Source organism: Antechinus flavipes, chromosome 1 (genome assembly GCF_016432865.1).
Source record: "Antechinus flavipes isolate AdamAnt ecotype Samford, QLD, Australia chromosome 1, AdamAnt_v2, whole genome shotgun sequence".
Classification (NCBI taxonomy): domain Eukaryota; kingdom Metazoa; phylum Chordata; class Mammalia; order Dasyuromorphia; family Dasyuridae; genus Antechinus; species Antechinus flavipes.
This window is the reverse complement of record NC_067398.1, coordinates 269,810,331-269,833,417: the sequence shown is the minus strand read 5'-3', so window position 1 is coordinate 269,833,417 and position 23,087 is coordinate 269,810,331. Positions and strand designations below refer to the sequence as shown.

Below are 23,087 nucleotides of genomic sequence, written 5' to 3'. Positions count from 1 at the left end.
AATCCAAGGGGGTTGCAGGGGAGCTTTGCTTGACTCCCTGTACCCCAACCTTCCACTAGACCTCAACTAAACCCTAATTTCATTTAGGTACCCCAAATCTAGACCTTAGCATTTTGCATTAGATCATTTCATCCTCATAATTATTATCTATATTTTACATATGAAGAAATTGAAGCTGAGAAGTTAAACTTTACTCATGATCATATTAGCTAGTAAATATTTAAAGTGAAAAATTGAATCTAGGTCTCCTAATTCCAAATTCAGCTTTCTGGCTATTATATCTGGGTTTTAAACACACTTCTGACCTTTACTACCTGAGAGATCAGGTTGATTAGCAAGAATTACTATTATGGGTGTGGTGATAATGGGTGAGGATACCGACTGGAAGTAATACTGTTTGTTATAACCACATTCTGGAGAGTCTTTAATGCTCTATTAAAGCGTTTTGAGTTTATTTAGGCATTCAAATAAAAGTGGGAATCACTGTCGATTTGGTGGTAGAGGGATGTTATCAGATTTCAAAAGTGTAAAGTTATAGTCTCAGTGATAAAAGGAACCATAGAGGCCATTTAGTTCAATCCTTACCTAACCAACTATCCCCTTTATAACATTCAAGACTAGAGTTTATCCAGTCCTGCTTGAAGAGGGAGACCCCATCACCTCCCAAGGCAGCCCATTCCACTTTTAATCAGCCTTACTTGTTAAGGACTTTTCCCTTAAATCAATACTAAATTTGCCTCTGAGCAATTTACACTTCCTACTTTTGGTCCCTATGACTAAACACAATCAGTCTAATCCTTCTTCCTTCAAAGTATTCTCTAAACTGAGGAACCTGGGAAAAGTGGGGGTGGGTGGGTTGGGGTTACCCTTTGGGAAGCATTTCTTACCCACAACCCAGGTTTCTAAAACCTATCTCCTATTTCATGGCACATCTTTAACTTATATTTTCTTCATCTTACATTTTAATTCAAGAATATACAGTAAGATGAGGACAAGCCAGCAGCTAAAAATAGTCTCAACTGTTCTCGTGTTCTGCACGCAATTCTTTTCCTTTCTATTATTTTATGTCTCACACATTGATCTGAACTGAAAGAATACACGGCTAACCATCTGATCCCAGCTTAGTTTAAGCTTCTTGTCCTCAATTGCTTTTTTGCTCTTCTTAGGTGCCTGATTGATGCCTGTTGAATTTTACAGCCGAAACTGCGTTTCTTTTGGAGAAAGCTACATGGACATGGTGACGCTTCAGTCCTGGGAACCTCAAAAATGGGGTATTTTCTTTGGGCATGAAAGGCCTGGGGTAAGTAAAGGCCAAACCTATCGGGGTGAGCTAGCAGTTTATCCGTTGTTTGATTTCCCCTCCCATCCCGGTGGTGCCAGACGAAGGATTTTAGAACGGATAAGTGAATTGAAAGACGTTCAGGAGTACCAGGTCATTCAAAGCAGACACTGCTCGACTTTTAGCTCCGGAAATACCAAGAGAAAATCTTAGTAGACCAAGGAGAGAGAGAGAGAGAGAGAGAGAGAGAGAGAGAGAGAGAGAGAGAGAGAGAGAGAGAGAGAGGTGATTTTCCAAGGAGTGTGTGTGTGTGTGTGTGGTGATTTTCCAAGGTACAGCAACTATCTGACCAGGGGCACCTCATTCTAGGATCGGGATGAAGAGTAGGGGGGTTGCTGTTCCCTCCAGGTGGTACTGACACTACTTCCCTTTTAGGTTTAGATAGTTGTGAGAAATAAAAAGTTGAATATTTTTGCTGGAGTGGAAGTTAGGGGAAGGAAGGAAAGAAAGAAAGAAAGGAGGAGGAGAGAGAGATAAGAGAGTCAAAAGAGCACTAGCTCGCTTGTTCCTCTCTGAATCTAAGAAACAGGAAAGGAGGTGGGGCGCGGCTCGGGAGGGGGAGTTAGGGTGGAGCGAGCTAAGTTGCACAAGGATGCGCGCACGCGCGCGCCGGCTGAGCTGGGAGGGGTTGTGAAGAGAGGCGCGCACACGCGCTGGGGCGTGTGGAAACTGGGCGGAGGAGGGAACCTGAAAGGCTTGCGTTCGCCCGGCTGGGCGGGGGTGGAGAGTCTGTTCTCGAGGGCTGAGACGCGCGCGGGCGCGCTAGCCTGCCGCGTGACGGTCGGAGGAGTTGCCGGTCCCTAGGCGGTGGCGGGGGCGCGCTCCCTTCTCCGCTCCTCCTTCTCTTGCTCTCTCCTTCCTCGGCTGGTTGGGGGGGCTGGGTGCTCCGGAGAGAGACGCCGCTCCCCTCCAGCCCCGAGCGGCCCGATCGAACGTCCGGCCGCCTCTTCCTCTCGAGGCTCCCTCCCTCTTTACCCCCGCCCACGGCGTCCACGCCCTCGAGTCCCGGGGCCGCCGCTCATTGTGCTGCGCCAGGCCCGTCAGCCCGAGGACTTCCCCGCGGCCTCTCTCCCTCCCGCCCCGAGTTCTCCCGTCCTTCCTGGGCCATGGATGGGTAAGTGCAAGCGGGCTCTTAGTCCTTGAGCGGCGCCGGTCGGGGGAGTGCGGCCGAGCTTCCCGGCGCCCGCTTCAAGCTTTTCGCCTCCCTCCCCCTCCCCCTCTTCCGCCGGCCCCAGAGCTTCACTGGATCCAAGCTGGGGAGAGGGCGGCGGCGGGAGTTGGTGCAAGAGCCCCTCACCTTCCCGCGACTGGGCGCGGCGCCGTGTGTGCGGGGGAGGGGGTCGTGGGGGTTCGACGGGGCTGGAAAGACTTGTGTTTTCCCTTAGGTCTCGTTCGGCTTCCTTTCCTCGCTTGGTTGTCTCCTCTCTCCACCCCCTTGCCCTTCTGGGTGAGCGGGGTGCTGTGGCTGGGAAGGGGCGCCGCTGAGCCATGGGAGGGGGGTGGGGGAAGCAAAGACGGAGAAGGAAGAAGGGAAGGGGGTGTGTGTGCGCGGGTGAGGTGGAGCTGCTACTGCTTGCTGGTGGCCCGGGCGGGTGGGGTGATTGCCGAGCCGTTCTCTTGGGAAAAGCAAATCCCTGCGGAGCTTTTCTTTTGGGACTGAAGAGGACTTAAGACTGTATAGGACTTCTTAGACACACTTCCCCCATTCTCCTTCTTTCTCCCCTTCTCTTCTCCTAATCTCTCCTCTTCTCATATTCCTTCCTTTTCTTTCCTCTCTCCCTCTTATTTCCCCTTTTCTTTTCCCTTTTTTCTTTTCCATTACCCCTTTTCTCTTCCCTCTTCTTTCTCCCCTTTTACTCCATCTTCCCTTTTCTTCTCTCCCTTTTCTCACTCCCCTTTTTCTAGATCTAATTTTTCTTTTCTCCCCCGCCTCTTTTCTTTCCCTTCCATTTTTTTCTTTCCCCTTTTTTCTCTTCCCCGTTCTCGTTTTTCCATCTCGCCCTCTTTTTTTTTTTTATCTCCCCAACCCTTTTATTACTCTATCCCTTTTTCTCCTTCCTCTTCTCCCGTCTCCCCCCCCTTTTCTTTTTTTCCTGTCTTTTTCCTTCTCTCCCCTCCCTCCCGACTCTTTCCCTTCCCCTTCTCTTTTTCTTCTCCTCCCCTCCTGTCCTCCGCCCACTCCCTCTCTTTTTGCTACCCTCCCATTCCACGCCCCCTGTAATCCCCTCCCCTCCTCAGCCTCCCATCCTTGCCCGCTCCAGGTTGAGCATGGGATTTCAGTGATTAGAGTAGGTGGAGGAGTTGAAGGCTATTCCACATCCTCCTTTTCACCTCCACCCTTTCCCCTCCCCCTCCCCTCCGCCAACTAACCGGAGTCACGTCTTGCTGTGTGTTGAGACATCTGGAAAGCCAGAGATCCGGAGTTGGAGTTGGTGTTCCTTCCCTGCAGCCCCCAGATCACTTCCGCTTAGAAAATGGTGTGTAAGTGTACGATGTTTGGAGAGCCCTGGAGGAGGAGCTGAGCTGTGTGGCTGCTCCTGTTGCTGCTTCTGCTGATGTCTTGGGGGTGGGTGCTACTTTCACTTTTATCGGGGAGTTTCTGTTTCCTGGATAGGTGAAGGAAGCTTTGCAAGTTCGGCTCTCCCTCTCCCCTCAAACTAAAAGTAAATTTTGGGGAAGGAGGAAAATGTGTGTGAGTAGATTCTTTATGGAGGGAAAGCGACCCTTCCCCTTTAGTACTGGGAGTAGTTTAATAGATAAAAGGGAATTCTTTTTAACTGAGAAACTAATGAGAAGCTCCTTTGGCCTTGAAAAGTGCTTAAGTCAGAAATGCTTTGGGCTTGAAATGTGCTAAAGTCAGAGACTTGGACTCTGAATATATATATATGGAGAGTGTTCTTGGAGAAAAGGGGGAGGTAAGAGGGAAGTGAAGTTTTTATTACTGGATTGAGATCTTCGGCCATTGGTGAAAGGGTTCTTAGGCCGAAGGACATTATACCTTTTTTTTTTTTTTTTTAAATGTAAAGGGAAATTCAGTGGTAATAACTGCTGCTACTCTTAGAGGAACTCTCTGGTGTTGAGGTTCGTTCTGCACTCCCACAGGTGGTAGATTTCTGATGGAAAATTTCTGGAAAATCTTAGACTTAATAAAGAAAATAAATCTTAACCTGATGATTTTAGTGAGACAAAATATTGAAACACTACTAATTGAATCTTGTGTCTGCAGTATGTTACCAAATTAGTTGTGATGGTAATACACATGGTATGTGAAAAAAGTTGCCTCTTCCTATTTGCATACTCATTTGATATTTCCTTTAAGGTTTACTATACCAAACCTTCCATTTTCCTTTTCTGATTTGTTCAGTTGAATGCAGAGTAAATATGAGTACAAGGTAAAACACAAACGACAATTTGATGATTAAAAATCCTTTTAGAATGCTATCACTGGTTTTGTGTCTTTTTTTAATTTCTAAGTTTAGCAAATACTTTAAAATCGTTTACTGAAGTAATCTAGTATTTTCTAAGCTTCTGTGTGCTTTACATGAAATGCTTCAACTTGTTTTTTTTTTTTTTTTTAAAGAAAAGTAAACAATGGGGATTTTCCCAACTAGATGAATAGGTAATTGATGCGAATTAACAAAATTTTATAATTTGTTGTGCAACCAGTGATAAGATGGGGACCTTTTTCCTTGGAGTGTGTGTGTATATACACATACAAACATACATATATCTATATATGTATGTCATCTGGTTATAGTTATGGAAGGAAACACAACAGCTTTTTGTGAAAGAAAAAGCATTGGTACAAGCCGTTTGTGCCTTGAAATCTTATAATTGTGAATTTTAGTTGCTAAATTCTTATTTAGACAGCTTGAGTGGAAAGACGTTTTGAGCTTTAATTAAATCGTTGACCTCTTAGTATAGTATAGGACTAGTCCAACAGGGGATGAAACTTAAATACTGGCAATTTTTTTTAACCTTGGAATGAGTTTTTTAAGACAGTTCATTTGAAGTTGAGGCAGTTGATAAGTACATAGATGCTAAAAAGTGAGCTCATTGTGAAATTAAATAAAATAATTTAAGCTGTATTACTTTCGGGACAGAAATTACATTCACATGCTTTAGTAAAAAGAATTTTTTGATCAGATGACTTAAATTTTAACATACAAAGTTATATATATTTTTAAAAAATAATTACTTTTGTTATAGGACCAACTGATCAATATGTAGAATTTTCAATTTGTACAATTGTAATTTTTCTCTTATGAGTATCTGGAGATAGAAGTTTTAATTGATGGTAGTTTGCTTATGGTTCAGTAGATAGATTTTTTTTTTTTTATTGTTATGGCACAGAATATTAATTAAAAGGGTTCTGCCCCACCTTTAAAAGGTGTGGTTGTAGACCTTTCAAGACTTTGTCCTCAGGGGCATAATTAAAAATTTAGGATTTCTCACAGCCTTGAAGAAAGCTCTGTGAACTATTTGCTTTAAAGTAGTGGACCATACATTCAAGTTTTGAATTACCTTTTTCCCTTTTTTTTTTTTTTCTTTTCTTTTAAGTCACTACACATTAGCATTTATTCTGCTCATATCTCAGCCGAATTAACTGAAATTCTGGATTGAGCCCTCCCCCTTCGCGCGCCCCTTCCTTTTTAGAGCTGTTTTTCATTTGGGACTTCTTAGTTTGTTTGCTTGTGAAAATACTGTTGGAAATCATTTGTGAAATTTCATGTTACATTGGTTTTAATGTGATAGTTTCTTGTTGATGAAGCTTTAAAGTTTTAAAAATTTATACTTGTTTGACTTTAAAAGAAAAAAACTGGGAAGTTTTTATTTTGAAAAACAAGAATAAAGGAAAATGGATAAACAGGCTGGCTAATATTTCTACATAGGCACAGTTATTTTTCTGTTGAGATGATGAATTACAAGGAGCTTGATTTATATGTTTCTTATCTATCTCTTGAGCTTTGCTTTGTTCATACTGTTACTAGTCTGTCAGTCAAATTTCCTTTGCAAAAACATTCCACAACTCATCACATTTTCACTTTTTTTTACATTATTATAACAATGTTTTTTCTTTCCTCCTTTAACCTAATTTATCTCTGCCTTTGTAATACTTGCTCTCTAACTTTGTTTTCCATTTTCTCTTCATTTTTTTTCCATACAGTGTTGTTACAGATCTTATAACAGTCGGTTTAAAGGTAGGAATCTTTTTCTCATCTTTCATATTCACTTTTGTATCATCTTAATTTGGACATTTTTCCCTTCTGCAAAACTGTATCACTTACTCACATATCATCTGTTGTGCTATACCAATACCAGCAGTGTTTTGTTTTGTTTTGTTTTTTTTAATTTAGTCATTAACAATTTATTTTGGCACGTCAATTTTTGATTGTACATATTAATGATAGGGGAGGTTTATATCATATCTTTAATGTATATAGACACATAAAAGTGATAATGAGATAATAGAAATTTTCACTTGCAAGATTCTAAGAAATGTAGTAAAGAAATGGATTTTCCTCCATCTTCCTTTTCATGGATAATGAAATTAATTGAAAGAAACAAAGGAAATTTCTCCATTAATATGAAACTAGAGTAATCAAAATGAATTCTTTATACATTTTCTGTGTAGTTTCTAAACAATGTGTAAAAAAGTAAGACTTATAAAAGCCTACTCTTACTTTTATATAATCGGCTAAAACAATGCTTATTAAGGATAAGTTTTAAAAAATGTAGTCTCTAGGTTAGTTTTATAATAATAAATTTACTTTATATAGTGCTTTAAGATTTACAAATCCTTTTTCTCCCAACAACTCCTATGAGATAGAATAAATAATCAGAGTTAAGATGGTTAACTATAGAACTTTAACTGTGTGTCATAAAATCAGAAAATATTAAGGTAAAGATTTGAACTCAGGTGAAATCTAGTAAGCTTTCTATTATGTTTCTTGAAGGTCTTGGAATTTCATTAATATTCTAGTAGAATATTTTAATATGAATCTTAAAGAAAACCCTTATCTACAATAATATTTTTAAAAGCAGTAAATCAAAAATAAATTTTGTACTTTTCCACTTTGGTAAACATTTACATAAACATTGAAAATTGAAAATGGTAAATAAATATTCAGTGGTATAAACTGCAGGTTTTATTTTACCCTCTGGATCACTATTGAAAACATTTTATTGATTTAGGCAGAACTATGAAATTTAGAGAAGCAAAATAATTGACATTTTATGCCCAATGTTGCTTTGCTTTTATTTGAAAATGTATGTAAGTCTAGGACTATATCTTTAAAAGAAGACTTCTTAAGGCTTTGACTGTAAGTCTTTATATAGATGAACATCCTTAGACATCTAGTATTTGTCTTATCTATTGCATCCTAAGAAATCTGAACGTAAATAAAAGGTTTAGATATTAGGCAGCAAAAGATTTAGATATTAGGTACAAGAAGCCATATTTTGGTGTTTGGAATTTTAATTATGTAACAGACATAACAGAAGTATGTAACAGAAGTAACAGAAAGAAATACAGCAGACATTCAAGGGCCTTTGGTGGATTAGTTCACTGAGGATACTAGAGATAAAATCTAAGCATTTCTTGGCTTCTTAGAGCTTGCTTTCTAATGCTAGATATTACAGGTAAATAAAGGTAAGGTACTTTGAAGGAGAGAGTATTAAGAATTAGGTGATCTGAAAAGGCTTTGAGTAGCAATTGGTAAGTTGAAGTGAGTTTTGACAGAAACCAAGAATTCCAAGGAATGGAAGTGAGGCAGGAAGCTGTATGAGATAGGAAATATAATACAGAGTTGTGAGAAGATCACTTTATCTAAAAAGTTGACAGGGAGTAATGTGCAGTAAATCTGGAAATGCAACCTGGAGTTAGATTTTGAAAGGCTTTAAATGCTAGGATATCTTAAAATCAATAGATAACCGCTGAATCTTTTTTGAGCAGAGGGAGTAACCTATTCCTGCTTGTGCTTTAGGAGATTTATTTTAATTACAGGGAGCAGAGGAAAGAATGGAAGCAAGGAGACCAATGTGGAAACCATTAGACCATTTCAGTAGAGGGGTGATAGGGATTTGACATATTAATGGAGAGAAAGGAATTGATGGAACAAATCAGTCAATTATGGGCTAGACTTTTATATTGATTGAAGATAGAATTTTTGAGGGAAAGGGAGAATCAGTTGTCTCCTGTTGTGAGCTCGACTATTGAAAGAATCTTGGTACTCTCAACAGAAATTGGGGAATTTGGAAGAAAGTTAGATTTAGGTGGGAATGAGTAGTTATGTTTGGAGTTTGTTGTTTGAAATGCCTGCAAGATTTCCAAGTGAAGATGTCTCTCCAGATAAAATGGTGATGTAGGAATGGAGCTCAGGAAAGAGATTTGGGCTACATTAAATGGGACGAGGTTCTTCTTAGGGTATCCTTATGCAATTTATGTTTTATTGGGAGGGTAAAAAGAACCTGTACATAGTAAAAACCTAGCAGCTTTTGAGTTTGCTGTAGAGGGGGATACTTCAGTTCTGATATGAAAGCAGAACATTCTTGTATAGGGAATAGTAAGCCATTTTGGCTGTCATGTAGAGTGAATAGAAAATAATAATACATAATTAGCTTGAAAAGGTATTATGAAACCAGAGGAGTTTTGTAGTTAATCATCAAGAAATGGGAGGTGCTGAATGTTCTTGAACATGAAGAGTAACATAGCCAGACTTGAGCTTTAGGATTATCACTTTGACTGTTGTCTGGAGAATAGATTGCAGAGAGAAAAAGACTGGATGCAGAGAAAAAAATTAGCTTATTGCAATAGAGGTAATGAGGATCTTTGTGAGAAGGGCATAGATGCAAGATATGAAATAGAATTGACAAGACTTGGCAATTAATTAGATATGTGAGAATATGAGAAAGAGGAGAGTATGATTGAAGTTGCAAACCCTGGGGCTTGGAAGAATGGCAGTGTTCTTAACTGAAATAGATCATTTTAACAAATACTTATTAACTAGACAGATGAATAAATTCTCTTTCTTGGAATCACAGAATTTTAGACTCAAAAAAAGATTTTGCCCTCAAGCCATTTACAAACTATAGCACAAGGTAGAAGATATAAATAACCCTGATACAAATTTAAATATTGGTTTTTGGGAGAGGATACCACTTGGGTATCCATCCATGCACTAAAAGAGACTGTAAGAGACAAAATCTTGGTGTACACATTAATAGAGTAATGCATAGATTAAGAGTTTAAAAATACCTTAGAGACCATCTAGTTTATCTCCTCTCTAATTTTAGAGAGAAGAAAATTGAAGCCCAGAAAGGATATATGACTAATCTAAGGTCATACATGTAAATAGTCAGCATTCAAATCCAGGTTCTCTGATTCTAAATATATTTTGTAATATATCCTGTTTGTTTTTAGGAATTAAAGGATTATGACAACAACATCAATAGCTCTGACATACAATATTACAAAAAAGTCCATCAGAGACAAAAAATGTTTGATAGGACTTTGCATGAAAAAAGTCATTTGGGGCTCTGGTAGGTAATTTGGGAAGGCTTTATGGAGGGGATGGTTTTGTTTTGAATTTAAAGATCTGTAGGACTTCAGGCAAAGAGAAGTGGGGAGGGTATTTCTGGCTTGTGGAAGGTGATGTGCAAAGTTTAGGAACGACGCATAACATATCAATCAGCAAACATTTATTAGGCACTTATTATATATGGGTATAGAGTTAAAAAAAAATAAAGCAAACACAATCTCATGTCCCTGCTGTCATTTACATTTTAATGGGGAGACTTATAAGATGCTCATCCATTAATCTTATGGAAAGTAATCTTAGAGGGAAAAACACTAGCAGTTTGAGAGGCATTGGAAAAGGCATTCTGTGGAAAGTGGCATTAGTGTTACATCTTAAAGAAAATAAGGAATTTTAAGAGGCAGAGAGGTAAGATTAGATTTCTTTTGAGGGAATAATCAGGGGAAAGGTAGAGAGCTCTGTGTCAGGTTTATAACAATTAGGCCAGCATTGATGGAATAGAGTGTGTGGAGGGTAGTAACATTGGAAAGACAGGAAGAGTCCAGGTCATGAAAAATTGTAAAAGCCAAAGGAGTTTAGTTAACAGTGAGCAGAGGAAAGAATGGGAGACCAATGTGGAAACCATTAGATCATTTCAGTAGAGGGGTGATAAGGATTTGATATGTTAGTGGAGAGAAGGGAATTGATGGAAGAAAACTTGTGAATTTATCATGGGCTAGACTTTTTTATTGAATGAAATCATTCTGTGGGTAATAAGAAACTGGGATGAAATGGTCCAACTTTTAGAGAAGTCACTTTGATGGCTGTGTAGGTTGTGGATTGGAATAGTAAGAGATACTTGAGGCAGGTGATACCAGGTATTGTTGAGATACAAAAATAGCACACAAAACAAAGGCCAATACATGTTGGTATGCTGCTCTGTGGAAAAAAATAAATGTATATAATTAATTCCTAAGATTTATCTGTTTTATTAACACGTAAGTTCAGGCAATTAACAAAACTGACAAATCCCTATTTGTAGTAATTGTCTATTTCTGAGGTATAAATAGTCATATTGAAATTTTAATAGTTTGGTTCTTGAAAGTTATAGCTGGTTCCCTTACCTTTGGACTAATACAATATATACACGTCACATTTTATGTTACTTTCCCCCCCCCTTGGTGCTCTTTTCACTGTGCCACCTACCTGTCTTTATGTTGCATTTTTTTTTTTTTAAGGTGATTGTAGCACAAGAGTATATACTAAACTCTTAAATTACTTTGCTAAGCTATAACAATGGTCTCACTTTTTAATCATGTGTCCTATCAATAAACAATTTTTGAGACTACCTTCAATATATGTATGTATATTTATAAATTATGTATACACTATTGAAATAATATTGTATATATTATAGGGCACATACAGAAATAAGAGAAGATAAAAATGAAATCTTTTAAAAATTTTCATTATTAATTAAAATTTTTTCCACTAAAATATAATTTTTTTTTTTTAAATTTGAGAGTAGTATGATAGTATATGTATGCTTCATTATCTCTGAAAATCCTGATTTAACGTTTGCACGATTTGGCATTATGTTATTTTGTTGCAGTATACTAAAAGGGAAGGAATGAGTAATGGGTGCATCTGTTAATCTCTACTTAGTGGAACCGTATCTTTTCAGGATACTGTGGATACTGAATGTGACTTTCTCATAACATTGAGCATGTAAGTGTCAGTCCATATATTAAGTAGAGCTTAATTTCTACTTATTTTCAATTTTTTACCTTCATTTATACCTTTTTCCCCCCTGAAATGCGTAAGTGCTGAATATACCTTGTGTCTATGTTGCTGAGCTATGGAATCTGATTTGCTTTAAGCGAACATAGGGGGCGGAAATGGAACTTCTTGGAGGTAATAGGAGGCCATTAGAACTTATTGAATTTGACATATATAAATCAATATATGAGCTGCTTTTATTATATTTATTGTTCAGGTAGTTTCCACTAAATATTTATTAAATATCTACTGTGATAAACAATATTGTGTTAAGTAGTAGGAGATACAAAGATTAAATAAAACATAGAAGCTCAGAATTTAGGTAGGCATTGCTAAAATTTAGATAGCTTAATACATTTAGATAATTGAATGATTTTCTTTCATGTAACTTTTTTTAAACTTCATTGTTATTAGTACAGGAAAAAATAAGTATCAGGGATTTGAGGAAAGTTCAAGGACACTTATGAGGTGGAAACTTTCAAATGAGTAAATTGAAGTGAGGTTTTTGGAAGATGTTAAAATCTCAGTAAGCTAGCTCAATGTTTGAAAGGCTCCAAAGGAACGTGTGGAAGACAAAAGGTATGTGGTATTAGACTGATTATCAAACCAAAGGTCTATAGATCCTTTGTACTGATCTCATTGTTGTTTGTGAAATCTATACAGTTTACCAGCACCATGTTTGGAAACTGAATTGCTTCCATTTGAATTGTCTTAGAAGAGTCTGAAAGTCACCAGGAACTTTAAATACCAGGCACTGAGGTCCTTCCTTTCCTCCCTCTTTCCCTCCTTCCCTACTTTCTTTCCTCCCTCCCTCCTTCTCTCCCTTCTCTCCTCCTTTCCCTCCCTCCCTCCCTCCTTTTAAAAAAAAATTATTAAAGCTTTTTATTTTTCAAAACATTCATGGACAATTCTTTAACATTAGATCTTGCAAAACTTTGTGTTCCAATTTTTCCCCCTTCCCCCATGCCTTCCCTTAAATGGCAAGTAGTTCAGTATACATTAAATCCAATATATGCCTACATATTTATACAATTATCATGCCACACAAGAAAAATCAAATCAAACTAGTTTTTTTTAAAAAAAGAAAATAAAATGCAAGCAAACAGCAATAAAAAATGAAAATGTGTATCGGGAACCACACTCAATTTCCACAGTCCTCTCTCTGGGTATAGATGGCTCTCTTCATTCATCACAGTTAATTGACTCATCTCATTATTGAAGAGAGTCATGTCATCAGAATTGATCATCATATAATCTTTTTGTTGCCATTTATAATGCTCCTTTCACTTAGCATCAGTTCATGTAAGTCTCTCCAAGCCTCTCTGAAATCATCCTGCTGGTCATTTCTTACAGAAGAATAATATTCCATAACATTCATAATAAACACCATAATTTATTCAGCCATTCTCTAATTGATGGTTATCTACTCAGTTTCCAGTTTCTTGCCACTACAAAAAGGGCTGCACCGAGGTCCTTTCTGAACTAAACTGCTAAGCATTTCAACTCTGCTGCACAGAGCACAACTCTGCTGATCTGGCCACATTGTTCAAATATCGAATGTTTGCTTTCCAGAAAGATTATTTTATGGAGAACTCACACAGGGCAAGCATTCTCACAGTGTGGTTAGAAAAAGCAATACAAGGACAATCTCAGTCTCTCTTAAGAATTTTAGAATTAATTGTATGACAGGGGAGACACTGGCATAGGACCGCCCAGTATGGTGTGCCCTCATCAGAGGAGGTGCTGTGCTTTATGAGCTTTATGCTTTACTGCTGTTTGCTTGCATTTTATTTTCCTTTTTTTTAAAAAAAAAACTAGTTTGATTTGATTTTTCTTGTGTGGCATAATAATTGTATAAATATGTAGTTCAGAAGAAATGGGAGATGTGAAATTAGAAAGATCATACCAAATGTTCATATGGACTATTTGTGTCCAACCTGTGGCAGAGCATTCTAAGTTCATACTGGTTTTATTGCCTTTATCCAGACACTATAATTTGACTCTAACATAGTGGTATCATTTTTGGTCCTCTTTGAGAACCAAGGACAACAGCTTTAATACTCCAGACAAGCCCTGGGGATAAAGAGAAAGGCAGAAGACAGTCCCTGCTCTCTAGGACCTCACAGTAAAATGACTTGAAAACAATAATGTAGTAATAAAATACTTGCAGGACAATAGGAGATGAGAAAAATATTATGAAGGTAAAAGCTACCAAAGTTGACCACAAATTGGATTTAAGAGTGGGTATAGAGTGAGAAATCAAGACTAATACCGTAATATAAACCTGGGGAACTGGGAGGATGGTGGTACCCTTGAAAATAATAGGAAAATTTGAAAAGAACTGAGGTTCCAGAGGAAAGGTGGGTTCAGTTTTAGACATTCTGAGTTGAACTTAATAAACATTTATTAAACTACTATCTGCCAGGTCAAGCCAGAGGTACAATTAAGCTAAAGGACAATTCCTGCCCTCTAGTAGCTGTCATGGAAACTCAAAAGGAAGGAGATGGATGGGGTAGGAAGAGGACACCGAAGGGTATGACGTTCCATGGAGTTGAAATCAAGCAGATCCACTGATGGAAATTAGAGAATTGTTGCCTGCAAAGTTCTGAGCCCTCTGAATTGAAAGTTTTGGAAGACGGTTATTGCTTTATTTTCTAGTCCTTTAATCAGAGGGGAGAGAGAAGTGAAAGAGGTTGAGAAAGTGTTGACTACTGAGAACTGAATGATATTTCAGGTGATTACTTTATTATCTTAGAGGAGCTATGCTATTTCTTGTAGAGGAAAACCAAGGAGAGCTGAATAGCAAAGTTTTAGATGTCTTTGTGATATCCAGTTTGAGATGTCTAAAGATATTTGGAGCTAAGAGTCTGGAGGTTGGGGTTATAGAAGCAGGAGGCATTTAATATACTATTTAATTGGGGGGGGGGTTGTGGTGGTGTTTTTTTTTTTTTTTTAAGTTTTTCTTTGTTTCTTTAAGGTTCAAAGGAAATTGAGACAAGAGGTTATAATTTACTTGGGGTTAGACGGGTACTAAATGATAGGGCCAGAATTTGAACTCGGGGTTTTCTGACTCCAAATTTAATGCTTTACATTTGATTTGGAGTATACTGAATAGGGGAGCAACATGGTGAGACTTTTTTTTTTTTTTTTTTTAGGAAAATCGTTTTGTCTGTTATGTAGAGGATGGGCCTCAGAAAGAGGAGAAATTTGAGACAAAGAGACCACTTTAGGCTATTGCAATAGTACAGGTTCGGGGGTTTTGAAGCAAGATGATGGTTTTTATAAGTAGAGAGAAAAAGAAGGAAGCCCGGGATATGGAAGTAGAAAGGACAAGATTTAGCTATTGGTTAGCTATGTGGAGGTAGGGAGAGTAAGTAGACTTTTAGGTAATGAACTTAGCTGACTTGGAAGGATGTTTCTATTTGAGTAATAGGGAAGTTTGAAGAGGGCTGGCTTTTTGTTGTTGTTGGGTGAAATGCAGTGTGATCTGTTGACTCAGTCTGTGGCCCTCCTTGCCCTCCAAACAAGAGGGAGGTGCAGGGCTGTAAGATGCCTACTGTGAAACTATAAGTTGGGGAGTAGTAGGACAGAATTGTCCTAGAGTTGTTGCTGTGGGTAATCTGTTGGCAGTTGGGTTCTAATTATCTGGGAATCTCTCTTAAGAGAGGAGAATGGAAGGTTTGAATAGTGTAATAATTATTTTTCCATCTTAATTTTGAAGGAAAAATGTAGAGGTACAGACAAGTTTTAGGCAAATATCTCAGGATGCTTTGGATAATCTTAAATAAGTTTCCCAGGGTTTTTTCTGGAAGATTACCATCTAGGAAGATTGGAACCTCTTTTCCCCTTAGGCATCCCATTCTTTTTCATAGTTTAATGATGAGAAGAGAAGTCGCTAAGAAGACCATTTTTAAGGAGAGAAAATTTGGGTTCAGATTCAACCTCTTAGTGCCTCATACTAGCAAGTTTCAAGAATTATGTTAGAAACACAGCATGTTGGCAAAAAGGAGTTTACATAATGGAGAGTTTTTTGTTTGTGTTCTTTCCAGCAAAATTGAGCATAATACTTCAGTTGTGGTTGTTGGAATACCTGGACAAAGTAGGGAAAGGGAGTAAGCATTTATATGTTTTTCAATCATATCTGACTCTGGGCCCATTTTTTTTTGGGGGGGGGGGAGGGACAAACATACTGGAGTGATTTGGCATCTTTTTCACTCATTTTTCAAATGAGGAAACTGAGGTAAACAGAATTTAAGTGACTTGCTCAGCATTACAGAACCAGTGTCTGAAGCCAGATTTAAATTTCAAATTAGGTCTCTTGTCAGCTTTGTCAAATTCCTACTACTGATTTAAATGTTATTAAGGTTTTTTATTTTCAAAACATATGCGTAGATAATTTTCAACATTCACCCTTGCAAAACCTTATCTTCCAAATTTTTTCCCTCCCTTCTCCTCACCCCCTCCAATATATGTTAAACATATGCAGTTCTTTACATATTTCCACATTTATCATACTGTAAAGAAAAATCTTATCAAAAAGAAAAAATGCAAACAACAACAAAAAGAGTGAAAATATTATATTGTGATCCACACTCAGTCCCCACAGTTCTCTGGATGCAGATGGCTCTCTTCATCACAAGGACATTGGAACTGGCCTGAATCATTTCATTGTTGAAAAGAGTCCTGTCCATCAGGATTGGTCATCCCGATTTAAATATTTAAATATTTTAGTAGATACTTGGAAGAATGTGATCTCATTGTTATAGATAGGTCTTTCAAAGGTGCTTTCTCACCTTTTAGGACTCCAGCAAATCCTTCACAGGGATTAGCCAATTGGATTAGCCAATGTGTTTGAATACCTTTTTTTAGAGTATGTATCCTTCACAGGTCTGTCAACTTTTAAAAATTCATATCTCTCTGATGAAGTCTTTTATGCCATATCTCAATCAGCTAACAAGCATTGGTTAATTATTCAGTATGTGCCAGAGAATAAGAGCTTCTCCTTTTGGTTCTTGGGTGATACACAAATTGATAATATCACTGGAAGAATATTGACATAAAAAGATGTGTGTTATGAGAGAGGGAGAGGGAAAAAGTGATGGACACACACACACACCCCCATCCATACCCACACCCTCTCTGAGGGTTACTGTATTGTACCTTTTCACAAAGCAATCTAACCTACTATTCTCCTCCTATTAAATTCTAGACCTTGTTCATTATTCATCTGCAATGTTTGCCCAAAATATGTGAACTGCTAGGTCAGGATTAATGCTTGTTCAAAAAATCTAAAATGCATTTTAGTTTATGCTATAAAATGATAGCAGGTTTTATTTAATGTAAGCCATAATGAATTAATGCCATGTATGCATGCTTGTTGAGGGTTATAACATGCTGCTGTATCATCAGTCTTTATATCCCTGTCGTCTCATGTGTTATGTGATGTATTGTTGTTTATCATGTTACCAACCATTCTGTAAAATTTTTAAAAATGAGCCCTAATAAAATGAATAAAAGGAAGAATACTTCATATGGAAACACTACCACTGCAAAAAAGAAAAGGCTTTTTATTACATTAGAACAAAAAATCTGAAGTAATTAAATGGCATTAACATGATTGTAGTAATTCTAAATAGAGGGCCTGAAATTAAATGACACTAATGAGTTTGTCATATTAGTATAGAATTATGTTTTAATAATTTAAAAAAATTGCCTTCTGATTTTTTAAATAATAAATTTGATTGAAAAATACAGTTTTCTCGTGCTTTACTATAATGATAATAAGTAGATAAAACATATTAAACATTTTTCATAATATATTTCTATTGGGCTAGAACTAATTACCCTTTTTTTTAATGTATTATAACTATTGAAATTTGAGTAATGTGATTACTTTATGACCACTGGTTCTGGGATTTTTTCATGCAATTGCATATTATACCTGGGATAGTAGATATTTTTATTCACTTTTTGGGAGGAGTGTATTGAGGGAAGCTTTTCTGTGAAATAATGAATCTCATTTGGGGAACCTTTGTCTTTTTTCTTTTTAAATAGCCTTTTATTTACAAAACATATGCATGGGTAATTTTTGAACATTGATCCTTGCAAAACCTTCTGTTCCAACTTTTTCCTTCCTTCCCTCCACCCCCTTCCCTAGCTGGCAGGTAGTTCAATACATGTTAAATATGTTAAATCCAATATATGCATACACATTTATGCAATTATTTTGCTACACAAGAAAAATCGGATCTAGAAAGAAAAAGAAAAAAAAAAAAACCTGAGAAGGAAAATAAAAATGCAGGCACACAATAACAAAGTGGAAATGCTATGTTGTGGTCCACACTCATTTCCCGTAGTTCTGTCTCTGGGTGTAGCTGATTCTCTTCATTACTCAACAATTGGAACTGGTGTGAATCATCTCATTGTTGAAGAGAGCCACATCCATCAGAGTTGGTCATTGTATAATCTTGTTGCTCTGTATAGTGATCTCCTGGTTCTGTTCATTTCACTTACCATCAGTTCATGCAAGTTTCCCCAAGCCTGTCTGAAGTCATCCTGATGGTCATTTCTTACAGAACAATAATATTCCATGATATTCATAAATCACGATTTATTCAGCCATTCTCCAATTGATGGGCATCCACTCAGTTTCCAGTTTCTTGCCACTACAAAAATGGCTACCACAAACATTTTTGCATATATAGGTCCCTTTCCCTTCTTTAACATCTCTTTGTGATATAAGCCTAGTAGAAACAGTCCTGGATCAAGGGGAATGCAGAAACTTTGTCTTTAGGGCAGTGCTTCTCTAATTTTTTGGTCCTAGAACCTTCTATTAAAAGTGACTGAGGACCCCAAAAAACTTAGATTTATATAGTTAATTGCTATTGATATTTATTGTATTAGCTGTATTTATTGTACTATATTGATATTTATTGCATTTTATAAAGACTGATAAGTTTTTGAAATATTTATTTAAAATGATAGTAATAAACCCATCAAATGTTAAAAATAAGTAACAGTTAAATGAAAAATAGTTGTGTTTTCTTAAAAAAGATAAGAAAAGTGCAAAATTTCTCCCAAAATCTTTAATGTCTGGCTGAGTAGAAGATAGATGAATTTTTATACCTACTTTTGCATTGAATCCATTGCACTGTTTTTGAAGCATATGAAGAAAAATACCTCCCACAGATAGTAATTGGGAAATGATGCCATAATAGTCAAGTAATATTTTAATATTATTTTAAAAATAGTTCTGACTACTCAGACTCCCCCAAAAGATGGACCATGCCTTTGAAAGATCTGGAGAAATCTTTGGGATTTGAAGTCTGCATATTTTTTGAGTATGTCATATAACTTTGTTCACCCTCTAATAATCTGTGATTTTGACATATTCCATATGTGTGGGAGATACTTTGATGGCGGAGAGCCATTTAAGGTGATTTTTGCTTTGCAGAGCCAAATGCTTTTATATAGTTGTCAAGCAGTTATATTCTTTCTTTCAGTCAAATGTATAACTCAAGATGTGATCTGATACAGAATATCTGTTATGGAAACCTGCATATTTAAAATATGTACTTGGTACATGTGTAGATCACATTCACAAAAAAAAAATTGTTCATAAAAAGCTCTTGCCTTTTTTCAGCAATAAAATCTGAGTCTCCCTCCTCAAATCTTTGATAATATACACATCTTCATGATATGTTGAAACACAGAATGTCACAATATTCTAAAAAATGTTTTGCCTCCTTTATGGATACTTAATTGGTTCATTTTCCATACTCAAATTTTTTCCCTTTAGTGCTATTTCCTTTTTTTTTTTGTGTGCATCAAATTGAAGACTATAATGTTAGAATCTAAATGTAGCAACTCCATTTTCATTGATACAATCAAAGTTTGGTTCAGAATCATTAGTTCCCTTTCTTACCTCTTTGTCCTTTTAATTGAAATCTTTAATGTCCTTGTCATGGTTTGATGTAATTGGAGTTCCTGTCAGGTTTTCTTAAAGTCATTTTTTCTTAATATTGTATCAAAATTCTGTGTAGTCTTAAAAACCTCTGGTCTCATTTTTCTTAATTATTGAACCGTGTTTTTTAAGATTTTTTTTTTTTAATCCTTCCTTGTGCTCATCTTTGTATTGAAGTCATAGTGTATCAGGATATATATGTGTTGATTTAATTTGGAGGCTGTTATTCAGTTCTTTATAAAATTTCTATACCTTCTTAGCTTCTAAAATATTGATGTATAGACAATTTCGTGGTCAATCTTGTTGAACATGCTTAAACCCCCAAGCATTATAAATACCAGAAAAAGGTCTCACTTTGTAGTTCTCATTGCTTTTGGATGCACAGTTAGTAGAATTTGAATCAACCTTCTGTTTAGTTGTGACTTTTTTAGTCTTTCATGAGAACATTAAGAATAACCGTCAGTACCATGTCTACTTGTTAGATATTCAAAAAAGCTCACAAAATTAGGATATTAAGAGGTAAATAATCTTTTTTTTTTAATAGTTTATTTTATTTTTTTTTTAAATTTTATTTTATTTAATAATAACTTTGTATTGACAGAATCCATGCCAGGATAATTTTTACACGACATTATCCCTTGCAATCACTTATGTTTCGTTTTTTCCCCTCCCTCCCTCTCCCCCCCCCCCCCCCCCCCCCAGGATGGCAAGCAGTCCTATATATGTTAAATATGTTGCAGTATATCCTAGATACAATACATATTTGCAGAACCGAACAGTTCTCTTGTTGCACAGGGAGAATTGGATTCAGAAGGTAAAAATAACTCGGGAAGAAAATCAAAAATGCAAATAGTTCACATTCATTTCCCAGTATTCCTTCTTTGGGTGTAGCTGTTTCTGTCCATCATTTCTCCAATGAAACTCAGTTAAGTCTCTTTGTCAGAGAAATCCACTTCCATCAGAATACATCCTCATACAGTATCGTTGTCGAAGTGTATAATGATCTCCTGGTTCTGCTCATCTCACTTAGCATCAGTCCATGTAGGTCTCTCCAAGCCTCTCTGTATTCATCCTGCTGGTCATTCCTTACAGAGCAATAATATTCCATAACATTCATATACCACAATTTACCCAGCCATTCTCCAATTGATGGGCATCCATTCATTTTCCAGTTTCTAGCCACTACAAACAGGGCTGCTACAAACATTTTGGCACATACAGGTCCCCTTCCCTTTTTTAGTATCTCTTTGGGGTATAAGCCCAATAGAAACACTGCTGGATCAAAGGGTATGCACAGTTTAATAACTTTTTGGGCATAATTCCAGATCGCTCTCCAGAATGGCTGGATTCGTTCACAACTCCACCAACAATGCATCAGTGTCCCCGTTTTCCCGCATCCCCTCCAACATTCATCATTATTTTTTCCTGTCATCTTAGCCAATCTGACAGGTGTGTAGTGATATCTCAGAGTTGTCTTAATTTGCATTTCTCTGATCAATAGTGATTTGGAACACTCTTTCATGTGAGTGGTAATAGTTTCAATTTCTTCATCTGAAAATTGTCTGTTCATATCCTTTGACCATTTATCAATTGGAGAATGGCTTGATTTCTTATAAATTTGAGTCAGTTCTCTATATATTTTGGAAATGAGGCCTTTATCAGAACCTTTAATTGTAAAGATGTTTTCCCAGTTTGTTACTTCCCTACTAATCTTGTTTGCATTCGTTCTGTTTGTACAAAGGCTTTTTAATTTGATATAATCAAAATTTTCTATTTTGTGATTGGTAATGGTCTCTAGTTCATCTTTGGTCACAAATTTCTTTCTCCTCCACAAGTCTGAGAGATAAACTATCCTATGTTCCTCTAATTTATTTATAATCTCGTTCTTTATGCTTAGGTCATGGACCCATTTTGATCTTATCTTGGTATGTGGTGTTAAGTGTGGGTCCTTGCCTAATTTCTGCCATACTAATTTCCAGTTATCCCAGCAGTTTTTATCAAATAATGAAATCTTATCCCAAAATTTAGAATCTTTGGGTTTGTCAAACACTAGATTGCTATAGTTGACTATTCTGTCTTGTGAACCTAACCTTTTCCACTGATCAACTAATCTATTTCTAAGCCAATACCAGATGGTTTTGGTGACTGCTGCTTTATAATATAATTTTAGATCAGGTACAGCTAGACCACCTTCATTTGATTTTTTTTTCATTAATTCCCTTGAGATTCTCGACTTTTTATTGTTCCATATGAATTTTGTTGTTATTTTTTCTAAATCATTAAAATATTTTCTTGGAAGTCTGATTGGTATAGCACTAAATAAATAGATTAGTTTAGGGAGTATTGTCATCTTTATTATATTTGCTCGGCCTATCCAAGAGCACTTAATATTTTTCCAATTATTTAAGTCTGACTTTATTTGTGTGAAAACTTTTTTGTAATTTTGCTCATATAATTCCTGACTTTCCTTTGGTAGGTAGATTCCCAAATATTTTATGCTATCAACAGTTATTTTGAATGGAATTTCTCTTTGTATCTCTTGCTCTTGGATTTTGTTGGTGGTGTATAAGAATGCTGAGGATTTATGGGGATTTATTTTGTATCCTGCTACTTTGCTAAAATTTTGAATTATTTCTAATAGCTTTTTAGTAGAATCTCTGGGGTTTTCTAGGTATACCATCATATCATCTGCAAAGAGTGATAGTTTGGTTTCAAGAGGTAAATAATCTATTTACAGTTTTATATCTGTTTTGTTTGGCATCCTCTGCCTGTTTTTCTGCACCATCATTTCAGAGACAGTAGACTGCTTAGAACTGATGGCTGTTTTGTAATTAGGTGTTTTCATGGGCTGTTGTGGCCAAGTTATTCACCCCTTTAAATGGTCAGCCTCCTGGTCATGAACCTGAATCTTTGTGAGTACATTGACCTTTTGAAAGGAGGCCTAATTTCTCATCAGGAATGGATGTATGTTATTTCCATTGTGGTAGAATTTCCCAGAATTTGTGTTCCATTGGCATAACCTTTGAGGACTCATGGTAAATATGCTTTTCTTTATGCAGTTTCTTCGATCATCATACCTCACAATTGATTCTTGAACTAGCAGTTCCCTTAAAGCTGATTCAAAAAGGAATTACTGAATAACATGGTTTTGTGGAGTAATAACTCAAAATAACAGGCAAAGACAATCTAATTTCCTTTCTTACTATGTGTGACTAGGAACACCAGCTGTTATTGTATATGATGGCTTAGAACTAAAACTTTTTTGGGGTTGGCTTTCTTTGGATTTTCCTATCTTTAAACCCTCCTCTTAATGGGCTGGTACAGAGGTTTTATTAAAAAAAAGGGAATAAAATACGCTTTTGAAAACTTACTCATAAAAGTATGGTGCCACATGACAAAGACCAAAAAATCTTTTGCAGGAATAAAACATTTTGATTTAAAAATGGATCAGCTAGTTTCCTTCTAAATTTGTTGTCTCAGCTTACTCTGA

At 36.6% G+C, this 23,087-nt stretch overlaps 1 protein-coding gene across 5 annotated transcripts in view; it reads left to right on the top strand.

The window, feature by feature from the left end:
- PTBP3 (polypyrimidine tract binding protein 3) overlaps positions 1–23,087 on the top strand; it is a 244,874-nt gene that overhangs the window by 132,870 nt on the left and 88,917 nt on the right. For 3 of the 5 annotated variants that reach the window (XM_051961216.1, XM_051961222.1, XM_051961230.1), the window contains one exon: positions 1,167–1,300. In XM_051961216.1, coding sequence (XP_051817176.1) covers positions 1,178–1,300 — 123 coding nt within the window. In that variant the 5' untranslated portion in view covers positions 1,167–1,177. Of the gene's footprint in view, positions 1–1,166; positions 1,301–2,123; positions 2,454–6,506; positions 6,541–23,087 lie in introns of those variants that run through there. The other 2 variants (XM_051961240.1, XM_051961248.1) reach the window with 2 other exon arrangements.